The sequence below is a fragment of the Micrasema longulum genome, unplaced genomic scaffold (genome assembly GCF_059751315.1).
Source record: "Micrasema longulum isolate JH-2025_06_02 unplaced genomic scaffold, ASM5975131v1 h1tg002350l, whole genome shotgun sequence".
Taxonomy (NCBI): Eukaryota; Metazoa; Arthropoda; class Insecta; order Trichoptera; family Brachycentridae; genus Micrasema; species Micrasema longulum.
Window position 1 is genome coordinate 142,070 of NW_028279500.1, and position 24,216 is coordinate 166,285.

General features: G+C 31.8%; 1 protein-coding gene across 1 annotated transcript in view; it reads left to right on the plus strand.

Moving 5' to 3' along the window:
* The window catches only part of LOC148272379 (uncharacterized), a gene marked incomplete at its 3' end in the record, with an annotated part of 131,328 nt that overhangs the window by 97,567 nt on the left and 9,545 nt on the right, over positions 1 to 24,216 (plus strand). Inside the window, exon 3 of the mRNA XM_088240121.1 lies at positions 15,855 to 15,963. Coding sequence (XP_088096247.1) covers positions 15,855 to 15,963 — 109 coding nt within the window. The remainder of the gene's footprint in view (positions 1 to 15,854; positions 15,964 to 24,216) is intronic.

The window sequence follows — 24,216 nt, forward strand, 5'->3', positions numbered from 1 at the left end:
TATTTTACTTTGTCTTGGTATTTTTACAGGACCTCGCTTCACATGTTTTAGACGTGTATTAACATATTACAACAGAGATGAAGAACATTTAAGAAAAGGTAATATAGAAGTCTAGGCATCTACAGGGCTTATGACCTGTCAATGGCTGGTTTAAGTGGCCACTTTACACACAGTGTAACATTCACCATTCTGCCTATATTTGAACATCTATATTCCTTCAATTCTTTCATCTGTTGATGTTTGTGAAGTTAAAGAGCTGAAACCTTTATTTATGCGGGTGAGATTCATCTAATTAAATTATTTCACCTACATACTAGGCAACGCCTGAAAATGTTATTTTTTCAATTTCTATACTTCTTCATGGACCAGGTAATTTATCAACAACATTTAATTAACGCAACAGCGCTCATTTTTCTGAACATAATTTCAAACTTTCGTTCTATTAAGCATCATATTTATTTAATTATAGCTCAGTTTATTATGCACAAATTTTAAGATATATTTTTTCACCAGTGACCTGGTTTTATCGTTAGAATTGATAAAAGTTTGGTTTCAACAATAACGAATTATTAAAGAGATACGCTAGAAACACGTAGAAAATGGGATTTTGATCGTAAGTACCAAAATATGGCCCCTTTTAACCTCTTCGGGTCGAAGGCCACATTTTTGTTTTCCTAACTATTGTATTTAGACCACATTTTTTTAATGCCTAGTTTAGGTAGGAGAGGTGGTATTATATATGAAACTTGGGGAATGTACCTGAGAATTTTTGTATAAAAAATTTTCTACGTAAAAGAATGGAATTTTACATTGAAATTCAATTTAAAATTGAAATAAGCAGTGTAATATTAAACCAATTTATTCATTTTCTTAGTTTTACTTATAGAAAATTTTATATTAGCGACTGAAAGAATTCTTAATTTGAATGAACATTTTAAATAGTAACTCTCCATGGAATACATAAAAAATCTTGTCACTTTTCACAAAGAACAAAAACCAAGCTTTTTCACTTGAGTAGACGGCATAGGATTCATTATTCTGACTTATTCATCATAATTGACAAATGCATTGCCTTCTTTTCTCTCAATACTTTACGCGGGAAAGGCTCAGCACATCGGCGTTTTCAAGGTATCTCACAATTTTCATCATTTTTATCTTCATTTACAAAGTTTCTCGATTCTAATCCAGCTAGTGAAACATTAGGTACATCCCATTTGAAATAAAAGTAATCTAAAATTTTGCTCATGGGAGATTTTGTTTGGCAATAAATCTATAGTTCAACCAAGATGCTACAACAGCGAAGGTAAATGAGTGGTAAATTACTCTACAGTCCATTTATGAGTTCTGTTTTGTATTGCATAATTTAAAATGAGTCGGTCTAATTAGTCAACTCTGCCCATATACATATTATACTACCAAACCACGGCTGGTTGAGAGATAGATGAGAAAAGGTTTCTTTTTCATCTTCTACGAGTAGAGAGATACGAGGTCTTCGAATTCTTCTCGTTATCTAAACTATTATCAAATTCAAAATCAGATTCAATCGGATCCATACAAAAGTAAAACGAAAGTAAAATTTGTCATAGAGGCCCACGATACTACCTATGATATTTAGATTAAAAATGTGTATTAAAACATTAATGTTTGTAAGTGAAAATTCTTGATGGAAGTTCACTGTAATTTATTATAGAAATAAAAGGCAAGAGACACTTTATTCCGCAAATTGGGAATATCCATTGACCGGTTTCATCGCTTTCGCGACATCTTCGAGACTGGTCTTCTAATCAGTCTCGAAGATGTCGCGAAAGCGATGGAACCGGTCACTGAATATTCTAAATTTGTGGATTAAAGTATCACTCGTCTTTTATTTCTATAATAAATGTCTATTAATTTCATGGTTAAGTGTTATGTGTGATCTATACGGTCAAATGGCTGTGAGACTTGGACTCTGAAGGTGAACATTATGAACAAGCTGGAGGTTTTTGAGATATGCTTGCATCACCGAATGCTTAAGATATTCTGGACAGACTTGATAACGAACTCAAAAGTCTTAAGTCGAGCTAGAACGAACAGAGAACTCTTTATCACCATAAAAGTTCGTAAAATTTCGTATCTGAGGCATAAAATGCATGGAGAAAAGTATCACTTGCTTGATTTAATTTTGAGGAGCAAGATTGCGGGTCGCCAAGGGGCTGGAAAAAGACAAATGTCCTGGCTGCGTAATGTACGAGACTGGACTGGCTTCAGGACTGTGGAGCAGATTTTCCGGGCAGCACAGGACAGAGAGACTTTTGCCAGAGTGATTGCGAACGTTGTGGATACCTGTCAGGGCACTAAGGGAAGAAGAAAATTAATCTAGTAAAACTTCTTAATATTTGCGTTTTTACTAGTTATCAACAAAATATTGGTTAAAAGAGTGGTTTTATAACAATTAGACTATAAAAATTATGAATTTACTAGATAACTACTTTTTTTTTCAGCGATATTTTGACGGCAAAAATTCACGATGTTTCAACGGCAATATTTCGTAAACTAACGTCAACTTTATATAAATCCTTCCAGTTAGTAAAACAAGAATCTATAGCCTACGATAATTTGAGTCACTATCGGAAATCGTAATGACAAGGAAATATTTTTAGGGCATAAAACGGCAAGTATCATATACGATACCTCAGGTCCGAAGAGGTTAAGATACCCTGTCACAATATTTTATCTTTTCTTCACATAATAAATTTAAACACACCTTACAAAAAGGAAAGCGGGTGAAAAAATACCATCAGCGAAATATTTAAAAAGTGTATTAAAGCAATCACGGCAAAAGCCCCTGAAAGCCGAAAACGTGAAAAGAACTTGTTATACCCACATGTGGCACAAAAAAAAATGGAAAATGTACATCATCCAACCTTTCCCTTCCACAGCTTGTTTTATATTTTTTTATTGTTGCATTTTATAAATAAACATTTCGTGTCAACCATGTCGGTAATCGAACCAGAGATCTCTTGCATAGTTGACTGACTACGAGGCGGAAAAAAACAATTTTAAGAAAAAATCATTTATTTCATTATCAATATTTTACTTTTTGATAGGATATTTATTAAGTGAAAAACAAATGCAGCCCATTTAACGCCTCCAAAGAGCGAAATTCTGAGTTTTAAGAATAGGTGTATCATAAGAATCTTGAATAAAGAAATAAGTGAACGGATGCAGCAAACTCTGGTAATAACTGTCATCGAACGGAGGCAATACGATTGGCTGGGTCATACACTGGGTGTGCCTCCTGGGACCAGGAGAGCAATTACCTACAACCAAAGCAAAGGATGTTAACAGAATTCTATTGTTTTTAAACTAAAATCTAGATTTATTTACGAAAATGTGTACATTTAAAATTTAAAGTTTTTTCGTCGGTAAACTGTAATTGAATATGTTTGAACAAATCGGGAATAACGTTAATAAAACATTTAACGTTTAGAGCGGGTTTTTACAATTCTAATTTGGTTCAAACTATCAACGTTAAAAAAAAAACATTTTCGTTCATTACTTTCGGGTTTAAAAACGAGTATATGCTTGTACATAACGGTGGTTTACAGTTGGCGTCACGTCACTATGACGTCACACGTCATGCCCACCAAGATCACTTTTATAATTATTTTTTTTCATTTAGTTAAAATTAATAATAAGAAACGTGAAATGATCCTATTAAAAATAACTCGTAGATAAAACCAGTACTCTTATATAAATGAGAATCTTGGCATCTTGCCAAAACTCAAAACACCAAACTTCTGAGTGTCAAGAGTAAGTGCTTGAGAAGAATATTAGGCATAAGGTGGTTCGATTTATTAACTAACATTGAAGTCCGAGAACGGACGCAGCAGCCTTCTATAACGAGCGTCTTGGGGATGCGGCGGTGGACCTGGCTTGGACACATGCTGCGCAGGCTTCAGGAGAACCCAAGTTGCCTCTTATTTAAACCTGCGGTCTCACGCCACGCCGTCGTGAAAGGCCGCCGATGATGAGATTTCGGCTTTATTCGGCGCAACTAAGGGACGCGGGATTGTCGTTGGAGTAGGCGACAGAAAAGAAGAAAAAAGAAGGTTACAATTTATTTTTTATTTTACAGAAACATATAGTCAACAATGATTAAATTACGTATTAAAGATAAGGTTGAAAAACAGACCAGCGAAGTTTCCAAAAATAAAACACATGTATTTAATCTTTGATAGGCGGACATAAGAGTAAAACTGGATAAGTGCAACTTTTCAAGAGAGCAAAAAAACTTTATTATCAACCCAATTATTTAGCTACAGAACTCATATTTTCCAAAATGGGTTATTATTTACAGATAATTTTATTTGTGTAACAAGATTCAAATAATTTATACACATAACAGGAATATTCCAGATATACTACTTGAACCATTCGAGACGGAACAGAAATGAGGCAACTTATAATACTAAAAATAACTAATACTATTTGTACCACTCAATGAATGAGAGAAATGAGTCTACTCATATTACTGAGACCATTTCGTACTATTTGTGGTACTGAAAATATGACACAAATATGCATACCTATTTTACTAAAACCAAAGTTTAATAAGCACAAAGTTGTTTATTTATGTTTTAAGTATTCATAGAAGTGTACTGTTAATACCATTGATGCTGGCATGTACGAGGAACATTTTCGCATATAAATCACAAAACTATTAAAAAAGCATTTATACTCTTATGTCCACCCATGAAAGAAATTATGGTGCAATTTTTTTTTACACCTTTTATCAAAAATACAATTTAACGTTCACTTTGACCAGCGAACAAGGGTACATACCCCGTTCCAAGCATGGCAATTACATTCTAATATATGATAATAGTTAACAAATTAATAGAGAGCACAGACTAAGACAAAATAAACTTACTCGTATACACATTTTGATACATATACATTAACACATACACATATATACACATATATATGCACACATATATACACGAATATACACACACACGTACACCCACCCATGCGCATACACATACATACATTCATAAAACATAGACAATTTATTTATAATGCAAAACTTCATGGTTACCATATGTAAATATATTTTTTTCATTCTTTAAATCATTTTTCGTTTTTTTCTTTGGTCATTTTTTAAACCTCGCTTTTAAAGTTCTAACGACAAAATCCGGTCTCGAAGACGAAATTCCAGATCAAAATTTCAATATTTCTCTCGGAACTGGCTATATTGAAAAGACCAATGTAACTAAATACTATGGACTATTTATTGACTCCGAAATTTCATGGAGCTACCAATTTGAGCATGTAAAATCAAAAATTGCACCCGTAACTGGCGTATTGTATAGACTTCGAGGTTTGCTTCCTCATTCCGTTTTGTTTGCCGTCCACTACGCTTTGATTCATTCCCACCTATCTAATTTCTCATGCATATGGGGTTTTGCCAGCAAAAATCAGATCTCGGAAATACAAGTTCTTCAGAACAGAGCTCTAAGAAACATTCTTGGACTTTAACGGGATTCCCATGTCAAGGATATCTACCGACAAACAAAGATACTTCCTTTCAAGGTAATGCCACTGCATGACATAACCGCTACTATTTGAAATATAATCAACTTTTCTGCTCACTCAAATTTAAAATACACATTTGGTCATAATATTCATAATTACAATACGAGTTATTCAAGGAATCTTCATGTGTCTAAGTTTCGCTCAACAAAGTTTGGCAGTAGATCCTTGGAAAATATATTGGCCATTGCGAATATAATAAACTGCCTGATGAGCTAAGACACGAAAAATTGAATAAAAAATCCAGAAGTGTCGCAATTAAAAAATATTTCTTAAATCTTTTTGATAGTTATAATTATTAATGTAGTTTATATAAGCTGATGTTTTATGTTTCTTATACAATAATGTTTTCTTTTTATTTCGGATGTGTTAATTTGTATGATATTATGTTTTGTCAAGAAAAATGTTTTTTCTTATGTACGGTCCCAAATTTCTTTAATAACTCCTGGGAGTATAATATGTACTTTTTGTATTATATGTTTTCTTAATAATAAAAAAATCTATGGACGATAGAAGAGCGTATTTTACTGAATATTATTATTTGATTGTAGTTAATTGACGTCTAATATTTTCCATGCATTGTTTCAAAGATCGTCATTATAGTTCCAAAGCTTGAGATCCTTCTGTTCAAATATGCAAATAGAAAATTCCCACTTTTCCAAGTTATGGAGCAAGAGAGAAAATGTAAATTGTGTTCTGCTCTGAATGTTTTAGCGAGAATAAATTAACCGTGCGAAATTGCTCAGAAAAACCACATATCATAATAATATATGAGCATTTTCTATCATCGTTGCTTCCATACCCGCAACTAGTGGTGTATAACATACGAGTATTGTATATTTACGCTAGCGAAATGAACCATGTACTGAAATGTGAGGTGTTTTATTGACCGCTGATGTTATCTGACAACATGCTGTGGTCTCGTTCCTTTCCTTATATCTATGAATGTCGACTGGAGCTTCTCGCTATTATTGATTTATTATGGAAATCATACCGTCTTTTTAACAAAATCAAGGTACAAGAAAACACTTATAAAAAGTTCGACCAATTACAGATTTCTATCCAATCTATTACTATTATTTTATTTTTCTATTTTTTATCCAACTCACCGATAACAAGCATAACGTGAATAATGAGTATTTACATTGAAATATTTTGTTTTTCTTACGTATTTTTAATTTTGGATTTTAGGCCGGAGCGTTCTTAACATTTTTACATCGATCGATATGGTGATTGATAGGTTTCCTCATTAAGGTTTTAAAAAACAGATCATTTTTGATAATCATTGAACAATAAGTCCACTTGAATTCACTACACATTATCACATACATACAATGCTCACAGACCCATACACATATACACATATACACACACACTCACACATTATAAATAAATATACTTACCCTCACTAACATGTACAATAATAACACTGATAAACTATAATAAGTACTTAGTATGAATATTATGTTCTAATAAAAGTTATTTATTTATTTATTTATTTATTAACGGACATTGTCCATGTATACAATTTATAAGGTTTAAATATTACAATAAAAGAATAGTTTAAAACATTTAAAAAAACAGAAAAGAAGCATTGACAAACATAAGGGACATCGAGACAAGATCTGGACTATTTATTTAGTGCTCGTTTAAATCGTTGTAAACTTAAACCAAAAAAGTCCAGATCCTGTCTTGAGTCAACAATACGACAAAGGCGGGTCATTGGAGAATTTAGGCCATAGTTTGTTCTATGCTGATCGATGAACAGTACTTCATTGTTAAGTTATCCTCATAATGTAAATGAGACACATTTTACATATTTATATTTCTATCGACATGTTGAAACCATTGTCTAAATTCTATGATGTGTTTTGTTTTTATGAGAAAAATAAAATAAATAACTACTAAAAGAAATCCAACTACATTGAAAGCATTGTAAAAAAACAAGAAAAAGTTACCTTTTTTTTAATATTAGAAATTGCCACTTAGTTGGAATTTTTCTGACCCCAGAAGACAAATGGTGTTGTTACTTGGTCTCGAAGAATTAAAATGGTACTTCTTAGTACATTCGCCCACAAAATATTGTGAAAATGTATTTTTGAGTTTTTAAGCGAATTGTCGCGTTCATTGATTTTAAGTTTTATTTCGTATTCACTATATTATCGATTTATAATGTAAATCATACAGTCAATTTAACAAAATCAAGGTACAAAAATCAATTAAAAAAAGTAAGACAAAGTACAGATTTAAAATTAATTCATTGTGAATACAGAAGGAAAGATTAAAAAAAATAATATGAAAATGAAATAAAAAGTACATAAAAGGGAGAAAAAATGGTAGAGTTCCAACTCTACCTTCCTCCCCGCTCTCTCTGCTTCCACGAACATTTATATTTATTACAAAAAAAAAATCACAAACAACAATAATTCATTAAATACAGGTAATGCTTAGATGTATGTAAAAGTAAAAGTTAAAAGTTAAGCAGGAGATACATTTAAAATGTCTCTAACAGATCTGATAAAACTACAGTATTTACAGTGTAATATGTCGAAGTCACTAAAACCGTCATTATAGGTAGTATGTATTCTTCGAAGAGTGCTATTCTTCACATAATAAGTCTGTGGGCTCAGAATGTCAATAAGTACAGATTGACGAGTTCTACGGATAGGGACTCGATATGAAATGCTTCTAACGATTTGGTTATTGGGAAAAATTTATAGAGAAAACTCATATCCAACATGATACGCCTGGTTGTGAGATTTTGAATTTTATAAAAATTAGCGGACTCAGTCCAACTCAAAAACGTAACATTATTTTAAAAATCTAATCATTTAAGAAAACAGTTTTGAATATGTTAAATGCTATTTTTATATTCTCCAAATTCGATTATCCCGGTCCTTTTATAGGTCCTGTTGGATATAAAGATCTGGTGGTTTCCAAAAAATAATTTCAAGGCCTTTTACAAGTTTTGTAATGATTTAAGTGAATTGATCATGTCTAATCAATTTAATCTCAGTCAGTGAAGAACTCACCTTCCTCTTTTCCGTAAGTAAATAATATTACGTAAGTACTTCTAGGCGCCTTGCTTGGCAATGATGCTTTTTTCCTTGTATTTGGGTAACGGCAAGGAGCCTTAAGTCCTAATATGGGGAGTGAAGTATGTGGTGGAAACCTGTTAAGATTGTCTGTATTGGAAGGTTAGAATAAATGGGATATTGTTAGTATTTTTAAAAATGCTTAAAAATAACATCATTAAAAGACGAATATAATTCATTTATATCTAAATTTGTTGCAGCAGAGAGAAAAATATTTTTGAGAAGGAAACATAACAGTTTAGCCATTAACAGGGCTTATGACTTGTCATTGGCTGGTTTAAGTGGCCACTTAACATACTGAGTAACATTCACCATTCTGCCTATGTTTAAACATCCACATTTCCTCAACTCTTCCACCTGTAGACTTCTGTGAAGTAAAAGAGCTAAACCTTTATCATATGGAAGAGATTCATCCGGTTGAACCGATTAAACAATTTTGCTATATTTATTCTTCTAATACCAGTTTGTCAATTCAACAATGTTTTAAGTATGTCCAAATGTTTGTAGACAGGCTGAATTTCCACCCTTGGGAATAATTTATATCTAAATTTGTCTAGGTTATAAATAAAGTCTAGGCATTTACAGGGCTTATGACCTGTCATTGACAAGTCATTGACAAGTCAATGTTATACGGTCTGTGGAGTGACAACTTAAACCAGTCAATGACAGGTCAAAAGCCTGTCCAATCCTGTAAACATTTGGACGTACTTAAACATTGTTGAGTTAATTAATTTTTACTGATTCTATAAAATATTAACGAAAGAATAATTCAAATTTATTTCAACAGAGAGGGAAAACATTTTTGAGAAGGAAATATGGAAGTCTAGGCATTTACAGGGCTTATGACCTGTCATTGGCTGGTCTAAGTGGCCACTTTACACACTGTGTAACATTCACCATTCTGCCCATGTTTGAACATCCACATTTCCTCAACTCTTCCATCTGTTGACTTTTGTGAAGTAAAAGAGCTGAAACCTTTATCACGTGGGTGAGATTCATCCGGCTGAACCAAATCACCCACTAGGCAACACCTGAAAACAATTTTCCAATTTGTATACTTCTTCTTTTACCAGGTAGTAATTCAACAATATTTGAGGATGTCCAAATGCTTGCAAACTAGCTGGATTTCCTCCCTAGGAAGTAATTCATTTTTTAATTTATTTCAAAAGAGAGGGAAAACATTTTTGAGAAGGTAAAGTGTGTAAAGTGGCCACTTAAACCAGCCAAAGACACGTCATAAGCCCTGTAAATAGTTAAACTTCCATATTTCCTTCTCAAAAATATTTTTTCTCTCTGCTACAACAAATTTAGACATAAATTAACTATATTCGTCTTAAAATGATGTTATTTTTAAGCATTTTTAAAAATACTAACCATCCCCCATTTATCCTAACCTTCCAATACAGGCAGTCTTAACAGCTTTCTATCACATACTTCACTCCGCATATTAGGACTTGAGGCTCCTTGGCGTTACCCGAATACAAGGAAAAAAAATATTTTCCAAGCAAGGTGCCTAGAAGTACCTACGTAATATTATTTACTTCATTAGATGGGATTAGAGATTAGATATTCCCTTCTCAAAAATGTTTTCCCTCTCTGTTGAAATAAATTTAAATATGAATAACTCCTTGGGGAGGAAATCCAGCCAGTCTGCAAGCATTTGGATATACTCAAGCATTGTTGCAAAAATAATTTGTTCAATAATTTTGTTCAGTCATTTTTCATTTTTACATCTCCAAAGGGGTGGCGGGCGGTAGGCAACAGGCGGGTCTAAAAAAGTGGGGTAAGGGGATGAAACGTTAGCCGAGAGGTTACCTGACAGGTAGAAATGTCAAATTCTATCCAGTGACGTAGAGTGACGTATTGACGTGAATAGAGCTCCCGAAAGTAGTGATGGCAAGTCATCTTGGCAAATGGCGGATCATGTCTCACTCGTTATCCGAGTGACACGGTGAAAAACGTGAATTGAAAGAGAAATTGATAGAATTAAAGATTCAAACATCAAATTTTAAAATAATAAACTGATGTTTTAACATAAATTCAGTAAAACAATATGAATGTACATATATTTCCTCGCTGTCCGCAGAAGCAATGATGAATTTATTATTATTGCGCTTTGACGAACACGAATTAGATTAACACTTTGTATCCCGGAGATGTGTAAACACGTGATTATATAACCATGCGTTATGTCCCGGTCCCGTGTTTTCACGTGGTTTACCAGCTGTCTAAAAAAGTGCATTTTATTGAAATTTAGTGACTTTTATTAATACTTTTTCGCTGCTGGTAAACCACATGAAAATACGAGACCGGAACACAATCACGTGTTTGCACAGCTCCAGGATACAAAGCACAAAAAAAGGAGTGAGACCCTGTATATGTGCGAACATTGCAATGTGCAATATGGCTCTCCATAAAAACCAATGTTGGCAAAACAATTATACAAAAATGACTTATTTAATTATTTTAAATAAATATGAGAAGTTTCAATTGATTTAACCCAGTATTTTCATAATTATGACACTTTTAAGAAACCCTTCACAAAGCACGATATTTCACAAAAATGGGCCGGGCACAGGGTAAATTCTATGTGTATTCGGCCGGTGCTTAAAGTGTTAAGAGTCAATGTTACATAATACATATTGCGTAATAATATGTAACATTGACATTAATAATAATAATAATCATGGTCTATTAACAAAAATAACAATTTCATAATCTACTACAGACACACTTATGTAATAAATTTCTCTGGATCATGTCTAGTCTGCCTAACTAGGTACAACCTGTTTTAAGGTAGGCATTTTTATGCAAAATAAACAATAACATTACTACCTACTGGTTAATTTATTGTACAATATTAATTTACACTATTTATTATTTAAGAATGTTTATTAGTAATTTTTAATTTTCCGATTTTTCTCTACCCAAACCCAGTAACCAATTTGTTGCAAATTTATTTCATTGAATCCGGGTCATGGTTTTGCAATGTTTAGGTAAAATATTGAATATTTTGGGGCTCAGAAACCTGAAATTTCTTCACCCGAATTCAACATTTGTGGTAGACTCCATGATCCATCCTCTAGTTTGACTTCTGGTAGTGTGGGAGTGTTCCTTTTCGGATTTAGTAGAATAGTTTGCTTTCACAAACATTGTTATTCTAAAAATATTTAATTGCCGTATATCTAAGATCTCAAATTCCTCAAATAACTTGACGCTGGGGTTCCTGAAGGGTTTTTTAAGAATAATTTTGATTGTGGATTTTTGAGCAGATTTGAAAGGTTTTGATATTGATTTTTTAGTGCCTCCCCATCCATTATACCATAAATTATAATTGAGGTGTACCTCTTTTGTGTGCAAAATAAATTATAGTTATTTGAGTTTAATTAGGGATAAGATGTTACGTAGCCACTTGAAGAAATGGCAAATAGATATTGGAAGAGTTTATGTAGTAAATGTCATATTTTTGTGTAAACTGGAACCTCTTTTTACACGGTTTCGAAATAACACGGTACGAAAAGTAAACGAAAAAAATAATTTAACATTTTTTTAACGATGCATCGTTGACCTATTAATCCTTCCCCTACTGTGCCAAAAACACCCTCGCGTTACGTTGCCGTGTAGTTATTACACACGCAAAAATGAGAGATTTAAAATCGGAAAAATGGAATATTCACAGGCAATTGCTTCAATCGTTTATAGTTGAAATCAAAAGTAGTAATATTTTGTAATAAATTTATTGTTTCTTTTTTATATACTTAAAAGTATACATTTATACAACGTTGCTTTGACTATCTAACTAGGATTATTTACTCTGTTCTAAGCCAGTCAAAAAAAAGGAAAAACAGGAATCAATGAATATAAAAGTAAATAAAAATATTTTAAAATGTGGAAAACATAGTAAAATACAAAATAAAAAAACATAGTAAAAATGTACTAAAAACATAGTAAATACGTTATAAAACGTATTAAAAAATCCAGTAAAATACATTGTAAAAAGAAAATGCATATAAAAAACATAGTAAAAGACATAGTAAAAAACATACTGTAAAACCCAGTAAATACGTTGTAAAAAAACGAAATTCATAGCAAGAAACATAGTAAAAGACATGGGAAAAAATTAATTATCTATATTTTTACCAAAAAACATATTTCATTTTAAATTAACTTTTTTTAAAATTATAAGTTATTCTTAAATTTTATCAGCAAAGTAAAATGAAGTTTTATGTATAAAAAAAAATATTAGTTAAATTTTTTTTCTAGTCATATTAAATCACGGGTAACCAAGGAATATTCTTTGAATTCTGAGACAAATATACAAATTTTCGTGCATAAATATTGATTTTAGTTTATACTAACTTTTATTCTATTTACTATTTCAATTGTAATAAAATGAATTTCATAATGCAAGCTCTAAAATGAATTCTCAATGCTATTCTTTAAGGCTTCTGTGATATTTCACAATATTTATGTTCGTTTACGAACTCTATTTAATTCAACAATTATTCTTTCGATGTCGTAATTTTGCAATTTTATGATGTTTACAAATACTAACTTATGCACTAGAATTTTTCAACACAAAATTGATACTTATTCACATAAACACACCCTCTACCCCCACTTTTAATTGACATATAAATATGAAAAAAAAATATATGTATGAAAGAAGTTTGTGTAAAAAGGTTGTCAAGAGGAGGATCGAACTACGAAGGCTGACCATCCTCATTTATCCTGAAAACACAGATAGTGCTTCTGCGGAAAGTACAAGGGTGAATGTACAGAAAAAATTAAACCCCCAAGGAGACGGCTTTTTCTGGTGAGGGTTAATATTATAAGTTGCGTTTTATTCACGTTCTTTTCTGCGTATTTGATAAGTAAAGATGTTTATTTTCATCGTATTTTATTTAAATGTTACGAGAAGAGACATTATTTTGTCAATCTTATTATTGTCCTGTTATCATTTGATTTAAAATAATCTGTTTATTTTTGAGATAGAAAAAACATTTAAAGATAAATTTTTTTAGTCTTTAAAACTCTAAAGCTTTCGACATAATTTCATTCAAGTAAATGAAATAATATGTGAAAAAATAAATAAGCTTTTCAACTTGGTGTAATTTAAGTATGTTCGTCTTAAAAAGAATTTCTTCGAATTTGATCTCGACGTTTTTGTAATTTTTACAAACTCACTCGGTGTTTTATTTTTTATTTTGTAGTTCAATTAATAGTGGTTATTAAGTTTTAGAAATAAAAAAAAGAAGTATTGTCCTTGAAAACCTGGAGCTTGCATTGAACTGAGGCGATAGTACCTAAATAGGTGTACAATTTGTGTTTTTTTTATGTAAAGCTTGATGTTTGTGTTTTGTTCTTAGATATGAAAGTTGTTCCTGGTAATAGTGGAGCTAGTGATAAAGTCATGGCGTCATACGCGAGTGCGGGTCACGCTAGTGGCATTGTTGCTATGAAACTTTAAAGGGTGTGAGGAGGGTCAAACCAAGCAGGCTGACCATCTTTATACACCCTGAAAACACGGAAAGTGTTTCTGCAGAAAGTACAGGGGTGGATGTAAAGAAAACTTTTAACTCCAAAGAAAATGGATTTATTCTGGTGAGGGTTAAAAAGATAAGGAAAGGTGGTGGCCTTAGAGAGACCACAGACAAGAGCATCAAATGTATAAAACAACATCTAATCACCTTACGGCCTCCGTGGTGTAGTGGTCAAGACGCTTGACTCACAGACGGAAGGTTCCGGGTTCGATTCCCGGTGAGAACACAAAAATTAAATGTGATTTTTCTCAAGCCTGGGTGTTCTGTGATGTAATTCACCGCTGTAATTGGGCCTCCTGGCCTGTTGTGGTGCAAAAATAAAAAATAAAAAATAAAATAAAATAAAATAAAACGTCACACGGGATGAATGTTATGGAGAGTGAGGTTAAACTCTACAGAGTACTTGTAGTATGTAGTAGTATATGATGTGGTTCGAGAAATGAAAGATAACAAGTTTGTTGCAAATACTTTCATTTCGTTAAATTCGTGCTCATCTTCCTCGTTAAATATTTTCAAACGAACTTATCTTTAAAGCATAAAACGAAAAATTCAGATAACAAGGAAAAGCCAAAATAATTACAATTAACGTTTTAAACAAAGCGTTCATTTCCCATCTCGTTAGCGTAAATAAATAAACAAATTTAATCCGCCAAGACGGCTAAACCAATTAGTTTAAGACGTTTTAGGTCCTCGAAAACAAAGTGAATTGTGACATTGACAGAGACATTTACCTAATTGGATCCTGTTCTCAAATTAAAGAAAAAATATTCATCGCCGGGAATCAAAATTGTCTTCGGTAGTGAAATTTAGAATCTTAATTATTTTTTTCGATTACTGGATTATTGATTATATTGTAAATATTGATTGTATAGGTCATTTATTGTAGTTTACTGTTTACGATTAATGCATTGTATTTAATACGAGCTGAATCCGGCAATGCTTTGCAATTGCAAGATTTCAGTACATACTCATATATACAGGATGGCTGTAGAAGTGACGTCCAAAGGTAAAACATAGGTGCCTCATATTGAGGAGTATCCAAATTTTCCACATGTATGTTTTACAATTTTGCGTAGTTTTTGAATTATGATTTTTTTATTGGATTTTTGAAAATTTTCCACCGGATCGGTTTTTATTTAATTTTTTTAGATTTGTGTAGGGTTTTTTAGGGAATTTTACTTGTAACTTATACTTAAAAAAATGTAATTTCACGCATGAAATAGTCAGCTTTCTAACATTGATGAAAGCGACAAAAGTATTGACCTAAAATGGAAAATTTAAGTTCGAGCGAGTCAGACCTAAATTTTCAAATTAAAATTAAAAATTAAAAAACCTAAAAAGGCAGTTTCTGAGTAACTTTAAAACCTGAACTGGAATTGAATGTGTCTTGAAAACGTGTAAAAATCGTTCAGATTAACGTAAAAAAGACGATGTCACTATTCATTTGCAAGTACGAGTAGTTACCCAGGTACTTGTTATTGAATGAATTCCATAACTTAAATAGTAAATATATACCTATACTGTTTTCTTTGATCAATTGAAAAATCAAAAATTATCTGCTAAAATAATCTACCTTAGAAAATTTTGAGTCCGCTGAATCTAAATTTGCAAATTAGTTAAAAAAATAATTTTGTTTTAGGTAACCAAAGGAACTCAGCGCCTTGTACCATCACTAGAAGAGACAGCCAACGCCATTGTGGCTGTTGCCAAGACCTTATCCTGGAGATCCATTGTCATCATTACATCAGGTATATTGTTAATTATTCAAAATAAAAATGAAATCATTTTGAATTATCATTTTATTTTAAACAATCTTTAATTGACCTTTTTCCAAAAGTCGTCGTTATAAATGTAGTTAAACTCAGTGGTGTTAAATACCTTTTTTACCGCTACGTCCATACGTTGAAAATTATAAAAATAAAGTCAAAAGTTTTGTATTTCTGCTTTTCAAATGAGTTTTCTCTATTAGGTACAAAGAATCGTTGGCAAAGTACGACAACGATTGTTAAGGCAAATGTAAACGAAAACAGTTTGTTACAACTGCCATCTTACAATGCCAACTACAACTGCAGAAAGGAGTTGCAGATTGGAAAAACTTTTACCACCTCTGAAGGAAATTTATTTCCTCTCTTGAGTAGTTTTTAACTCATTGACCCTTTCTCCCACAATATGTACTAGTTTCTTAATATAGACAACTTGATTGTAATAAGAACGCAATAACCGGATAAAAAAAGGTCGCTGGATAAAATGTCCGCCTATTAAGGTAAAAGTGTACAATCACGTTGTGCCACGTCAAATCACGGCGGGGTCACCAATAAAGGATTTAAGGCTTGCTAAAGCAATCAACACCCACCCCAGTTGAAGACGCAGAATAAAACGACGTTATACTTCGATATATATTTATTCATTATCATTCCTTTTCAGCACCTAATGGTGCATAAGGCACTGAATTGGTACACCAATCGCAGCGAATCTTGATATTTTTTTATGTTACATAAAGATAAGATGATCGGTCTTACGCTTCAGGTACCAGCCCAGGGATAATGACGTATTCTTGTGTAAAAACACCTATTTCAATCAATATTTCGTGGCAAACATGTTGGGAATTGAACCCGAGACCTCTTGCATGGTGGGCAAACGCGCTGACCATTACACCACGAGGCCGACATAGAAAAAACACCCTACATTAAATATATCCGATACAATTATGAAAAAGAGATGCTTATGTAAAAACACCCTTAAAAATAAGTACTTCATATCAACCATATTGGGAATTAAACCCAAGACCTCTTGCATGTTAGGCAAAGGCACGGATAATTACACCACGAGGCTACAAAAAAGGCGTTAAAAGATATAAATGGGTCGAAATTCAGGAAAAAATGCACACTTTTTTTTCACAAAAATCATTTTGGTAGCATATGCATGTTCGCTGAATGCAGCCCTGGTTTAAATAAACTAACTCATATATCGCACGCAACTACACTGGCTAAGTATCAGGCATAGAAAAAACCTTCACATTCTTCATTCATCACTTCTTCAATTATATTAATAATCCAACTACAGCTTGCCCACCACATACCGCACACCATGGGCTAACTCTTCGTTCTAGTAACGACAAAACCCTTTCAATACCCATTTACTGCTTTGTTTTTTTTCCTCGTCTTTTGCAGTAGTGTTTTTAATTTTTGTATACAATTGTAAGATTCAATATGTCCATGTAGTTGTAATTTTCTCAAACTGAACGGTTTGGGTAGGTAGGAAGAAATTGCATTTAGGCAATATGCCTGCCCTTATATGTATATAAACAGTATATGTATAAAAAGTGTTAAATAAATAAATAAACAAATAAATAAACTCAGTAACTGTACGTTTTCGTGTCAGTACTTAAAAAATATTTTACTCTATATGACGCGTCTATGTATTAATATCAATGGCTTGACACTACAATAATTTACTATACTACTTGAAATTGAAGACATATTTAAAATTTGTCTGCAAAAGCACATAGCTAAACTTACCAGATGAGACCTAACATGACTAGACCTTATAATATTTATAATGTTACACTAACAGGTTTTTTAAAAGGATAAATAATTATAATGTTTAAAAAATATAAAAAAATTAAACGCGCCTGAAATTGACCAAACTTTGATGACCTATGTCATATTATGGGGCCTTGATATTTTTCAGAAATACTACTCAAAGGGTTACGAAGTTTTAAAGTGATACACGTGTTACTAAAACTTTTTTCATTTCCTAGGAGTTAAATGGTGTGAATTTTCTTTTTTACTTAAAAAAAAAAAAGTATTTGCGTTCAGATGATTCACCCAAATATTACAATTTTGAGATCATTTAAGTCGTAAATAGCTGTACCGGAAAAAGTTTTTAAATATTTATATAAAAATAATTGTGTCCATGCGCATGAAGAATACTGATCTCAGTGTGAAATAGAATCGAGACCCTGACGAGTGTTTTCGGCTCAATGGTTGCTTTTACGTAAAAATCTTGAATGAGGAAATCGAGCGGAGATGAGTCCGCTGCGTGGTGTAGTGGTTGGCGAGTTCGCCCCATCATTCTCGAGGTCCTCGAGGCCCGATACCTGGTAGGGTGGAAATGAAGTACTGATCATAAAGATTGTTTAAGCTGAAATATTTCGTTGTTCCTGAACTGACTCCTAAAATATAGGACTTATCGTCTTTCCTTTATGTAACAGATGATTGAAATACGCTGCATGTTGTTTACAAATAAATCACCCTATGCACCATTTGGTGCTAAAAAAGGGAAATGATGATTTTTATTTTGAATAATAATCTTGAATTCTTCCAAATACAAGTAAAATCCGTTTTGCGGCGGTTCAATTTACGCCAATTTACAATTACGCCGGTTGGTGCCGGCGCCGGCGTGGGATTCCCTGGTTCGGCCGACACCAGACGACAGTAGACGCCGCGATTCTAATCGCAGACACACTTTTACACGTTGTATTATTCTATTACCGTGTACACGAGCAGCCCATTGCGTGTGTGAAATTGTTTCCGAAATAGTTTTTGTTTGGTTTTTAAGAAAAATTAAAAGGTATGATTACTATATTTTTTTTTAAATTTATTTATTTAGGAAAAAAATATTTTTTTACATAATTCATCTATAAAATAAAGGTACATTATACCTTAAATTGTAAAAACCGTCAATAATAATTTTCCACGGCTATGTAAGTTATTAATCAAATGTACACAATAAAATAACCCACTAATAGAATAAAATTAATTTAAAAGTTAAGAAATGTTTGTTATTCAGAAAATATAATAAATAATAACAAAAAGAAAAAAAACTAAAATAAAATAATTATAAATATAAATAAAATACAAGTATATGATAAATAAATACATTTGTATTATTATTAAAATTAAAAGAATGTTAAAATATTTGTAGTTTATGCTGATTCTGCAAGAAAGGAAACAACAATCAATTCCAATGAAATTAAATGCTTTTTTATAAAAAAAAGAGAATTTAATTTAGTACTGACGAACTGGTGGGTTAGTATTAATTATATGGAATCCCCAGTATGCCATATATATAAGTAGAATAGAAAATATTCAAAACAAATTTATAAAGTACCTTAAATACAAAACCGGTATTTTTTTATGTATCTACTCTCACTGCCTCCACCTTCCATGGAATCATTTCTCTACAATACCGCAGAGTGTGTGCGGACCAACTACTGCTTTACAAAACTATGACAGGAATGGTTGACTGTACAGAGCTGCTTGGTTTAATAACAATACATGTGCCAGCCAGGATTTGTAGACGGTACCACCTGTTTCATGTACCAATAAGTAAAACATCGTATGTTAAAAATGCTTTTTTTCGAAGGACTTTTTCAATGCACAATACAAAATTTAAAAATATAGATTACAAAAACATCACTCTGTCAGATTTAAAATTTACACTAAAAATGTATTATGTAACTTAGTAGACATTATAATAATAAATATGTACATCTCCCCTCCCCTCCCCTCCTTATCCTCTCTTTAAGCATTTTTGTCCTTATCCCGCCCAATTTACAGTAACTTAATGTTCTTAAAATTAATATTTTTAAAATCTTTGATTATTGAGTACATGAAAATAACATTTTTATATGTATAAATTGTATGTATTTATTTGATATGTAATATATTTTCTTTACTAACTCTGTATACTACGTGGAAATCTGTTATTAGTTCTGAGTTTATACACTATATCTGTTTGTTTACTAAAAATATGTATGTAGTACTGTTGATTTCCCAAATAAAATTTAAAAATTTAAAAAAATAAAAAAATAAAATAAAATAATCATTATTTATATCAAGAGATTATTAATTTTTTTGTAAACGAGTTTTAACTGTACTTATTAAATACATTTATAATTTATTTTGATATGTATTAAATAAACATGTTAGATTGTTCATAGAATTTTGACACGGAACCTAACTTTATATACTTCATTATATTTGTGTTCATTTTACGCTGATTTTTTTACGCCGGTGTCTCTCGAAATGGAACCCCGGCGTAAAACGAAGTTTACTTGTATTTCAATTTTCTGTCGTTTTTGGGGAGTTGTGGATAACAACTAACAGATAGATGAAAATGAGATAAGATTGCGGTGGAGCGGGGTTCGAACTTCGGACCTCTGATCCATGTTTCTAAGAACTAGCAGGACTACCATGGGAGCAGAATCTGTTTACATCATCATTCATCATAATTTTCCTATCCGCACCTATTGGTGCATAGAGCACACTGCACTGCAACACCCTCTATTTTTTCCCTCTCCATTGCAACAAATTTAATCATCATTCTCTTTCCGGACCTAATGGTACATAGAGCACTGCATCGGTACACCAATCGCAGTGTATCTTGATTATTTTTTGTTACATGAAGGTAAGGTGATCAGTTTAATGGTTCAGGTACCAGTCCAGGGATAGCGGAAAATTGGAGAGTTAAGCCATTTTTCAAACAAATATTTTACGTCGACCCAGTCGTTAAAATGATACAGGACACACGTAACCCAAACACAAAACATAGTGTACCCGGTTAGATCACCAAAAAGGCTTTTAATTAATTTGTAAATATTTGACAGATTAAAATAATTCTGTTAAAGTTCCGTTCCTTTTGTTTATGTTTATTAATCGCAAAGTACTTTTTGTTGCTCGGAGTACCGAAATGTAACAAAAAAAATTTGAAGAGAAATGTTTCAAAGTGTCTATAGTCAAAAAAGATCGTATCGAGAAAAACAGATGTTATTTTTTTGGTTTTTATCAAGTGATTTTTTTAAACATTATAAGTCAAAATTATATTAGACTCTCTCTAGTCAAGCAATCAGATTACATAAATACGCTTTTGTAATTTGTTGAGGGAATTTTGAGGAAAAATCTGAAAATTTACAGTTTCATTATATCGGACTTAGTGACAGTTAGTGAGCAAGATTTATGGCTGGTTATGCACTATCCAGCTTTTGATTGTGATTAAAATGGCATTTTTACTTCAAAATTCATAAACTTCGACTAAGGACTTTTTGAAAAAATACTCAAAATAATGCTTCCAAAGCCACACAAAGCGTTTAAATATTCTATTAAATATCCTAATATATACAGTGAGCTATCGAAATTTAATAAAGATGAATCTGTTTCTGAATTTAAAACAATGTTAGCAGCACCTCAAATAATATTCTAGTAGGTTGAGAAATTGTAAAAAAACAAAAACATCGTCCATTAAGCCACTACAAAACTTAAAAATGGCGTAGGTACATATGACATAGAACAATAAAATGGCTTATCAGTAAAAAAAGTCAACCATCTTGATCAAAAAACTTTAAAACTTTTAAATTTTTCACTTCGTGGTTTTATATTGTGACCATCGACTTCACTAGCGTCAAGTCACGGAGCAAAAAGCTGTATATATGTGAGTTACAGTGGTGTGCCATATTATTAGACCTCTCAAGCTAATAACTTTATAATTGCAATCATATTTAGTAATTTTAAATAAGGGCAACGAGATCTATGTAATTTTTAAAACAGTTATTAATTATCAAATTATGACACATAAATTCAAACTTATTTAGTTCGTATATAGTATTTAGTTATGAATAAAAAATAGATTAAAGTATAATACAATATAAATAATATTTTGTATGACCCCCTTTCACAGCAATAAGAGCTGCTATCTTATGTGACATGCTTCTTAAAGGTGAATATTGTAATGCCAAACATCAATCAGCATTTCTGTAAGTTCTTTTTTGTTGTAATTCCTGATTTATTGACCTCGCGCTTTATAAGCTCCCATACGTTTTCTATGGGGTTCATGTGAGGTGAATTGCCAAGCCAGTCCAATATGGTGATATTTTTTCGAATGGTTAACCTAGCTTTATGGCACGGAGCTCCGCCGTGCATAAAAATTGGTTTATCCAAAGAAGCGTTCTTCTAGGATATTATTCTCCTGGTTCTGTTGCATTGTACCTTGCACAATGGTACATTGAAGTCACCCAGTACCTCTAAAACTTACCACATACGTTTTACCGTTGGAACAATACAGTCTGAATTGTGTTTTTTTTACAGGCCTTTTTTTTTAAAACTTTTATTTATGAGTCATGATTCGAAAAATTGACTCACCGGAAAAGCAAACCTATAAATAAAAGAAAATTGACTTAATAAACCAATTTTTATTACAGTAATAGAAATAAAGAAAGAATAAGCATTATTGATGCTATTTTCAATCTTCGACTGAAAGGAATTTGTTCGTTCGAGCTCAATCTAAATATTTTTTTATAGACTCGGTAGGCTTCGGCTCGCGAGCTGATGTTTATGCCATTGACCCCAACTTCAGAAAGTCGTCGCTGCAAAGTACGCTGGGAAACTTTAATCCCCTCATCGTTTACTTGTTTAGTCAGCAAACTTTTAGGTGTTTTTTAATTTTCTATGCATAAACCACAAAATTTTCTGTCCGTTTTTGGAGTTGTTATGCGTTTTCTCCGTTTGCTGGGTAAAGTATCCTCAGAATCACTTAACAGACTTCTAAGTCAGAGCTTCTTAACACTCCTACTATATTAGCTATCTTATACTGTGGCCTCTATTTGCCTTCAGCAAACCAAGCATTGCACCAATTTTCTTAAGAGACAAGTCGGAGACCTTTTCCACCCTAAAAAAACTCATGTTTCTTTCGAATCGTAAATTTAACCATGTTGTTTGATATTCATCAATAGACATAATTTATAAAAAATAAATGGTTTTAAAAAAGTAATAACATACCTGGTTTGAGGAATAATAACAAAACATACAAGTTTAAAAAAAAACACGTGATATTTGTTTAGCACCTTCTTGAAAACTGTCTTCCGCTGTCAAATTCACAACACAGTGTTGCCAAATATAAATAAATTACATTTAAGTGTTGTCAGAAGTACCGTCTTTTAATTTGTTAACAATATTTTGAGTTTGTCTAAATTTTTGTAGACAAGGATTGGATTCAACTCCCTGGAGAGCTATTCATATTAACATATTACAACAAAGATAAAGAACATTTAAGAGAAGGTAATATAGAAGTCTAGGCGTCTACAGGGCGTATAAATAAAGGTTTCAGCTCTTTCACTTCACAAAAATCAACAGATGAAAGAATTGAAGAAAAATAGATGTTCAAATATGGGAAAAATTATTAATTTTACACAGTATGTAAAGTGGCCACTTAAACCAGCCGTTGACAGGTCATAAGTCCTGTAGATGCCTAGACCTCTATATTACATTCTCTTAAATGTTCTTCATCTCTGTTGTAATATGTTAATTTTAATTTGTTAATTGTTGACATCCGCATTTATTTATTTATTTATTATTTACATACAATATTACATTTTAGTTATTTTAAAACATTTTAAAATTATTTATTTTTTTACAGGACTCACCAAGCCAATGAATATGGCTTGTCGGTAAAGATCCTTTACAATTAATCATATGATAGTCCTACATGGTTTTAAAATAATAATTACTACTAACTTTAATATAGGGAGCGAAAAAAAGTACATGTAATTTATGCTTTAAAAAAAATATTTAGAAGATGTAAAAAAAAAAACAAAAAATAAGTGCATGATGTTGTTAATGATTTTGCTATTAATAATATGGCACACCACTGTACTTCTATATTGTTTTATGAAAAAAAAATCTCTGTTTAAATTGGCTTTGCATTATGCAACCTTTTTGCTTAAATAAAAAAATATTATTACCTATATTTTACGAAAAATTACTTGTGTAGGAGGAAATAAATATGTAATATTGTCAACATTATATCGTTTATATAAAAATGTTATTGAGTTATAAAGATTATTTTTGGAGTTCTGTGCTACTGTTAAATGTCATACCCTTGTCACGTGGGAACAAATCACAACTTTCGTTCGTAATATAATAAATACTTTCAGCTTTGTATTCCTGAATATCGATATAACGTATTAAATTATTTAACGGAGTCAGGCAAAGTTAATATGACATCCG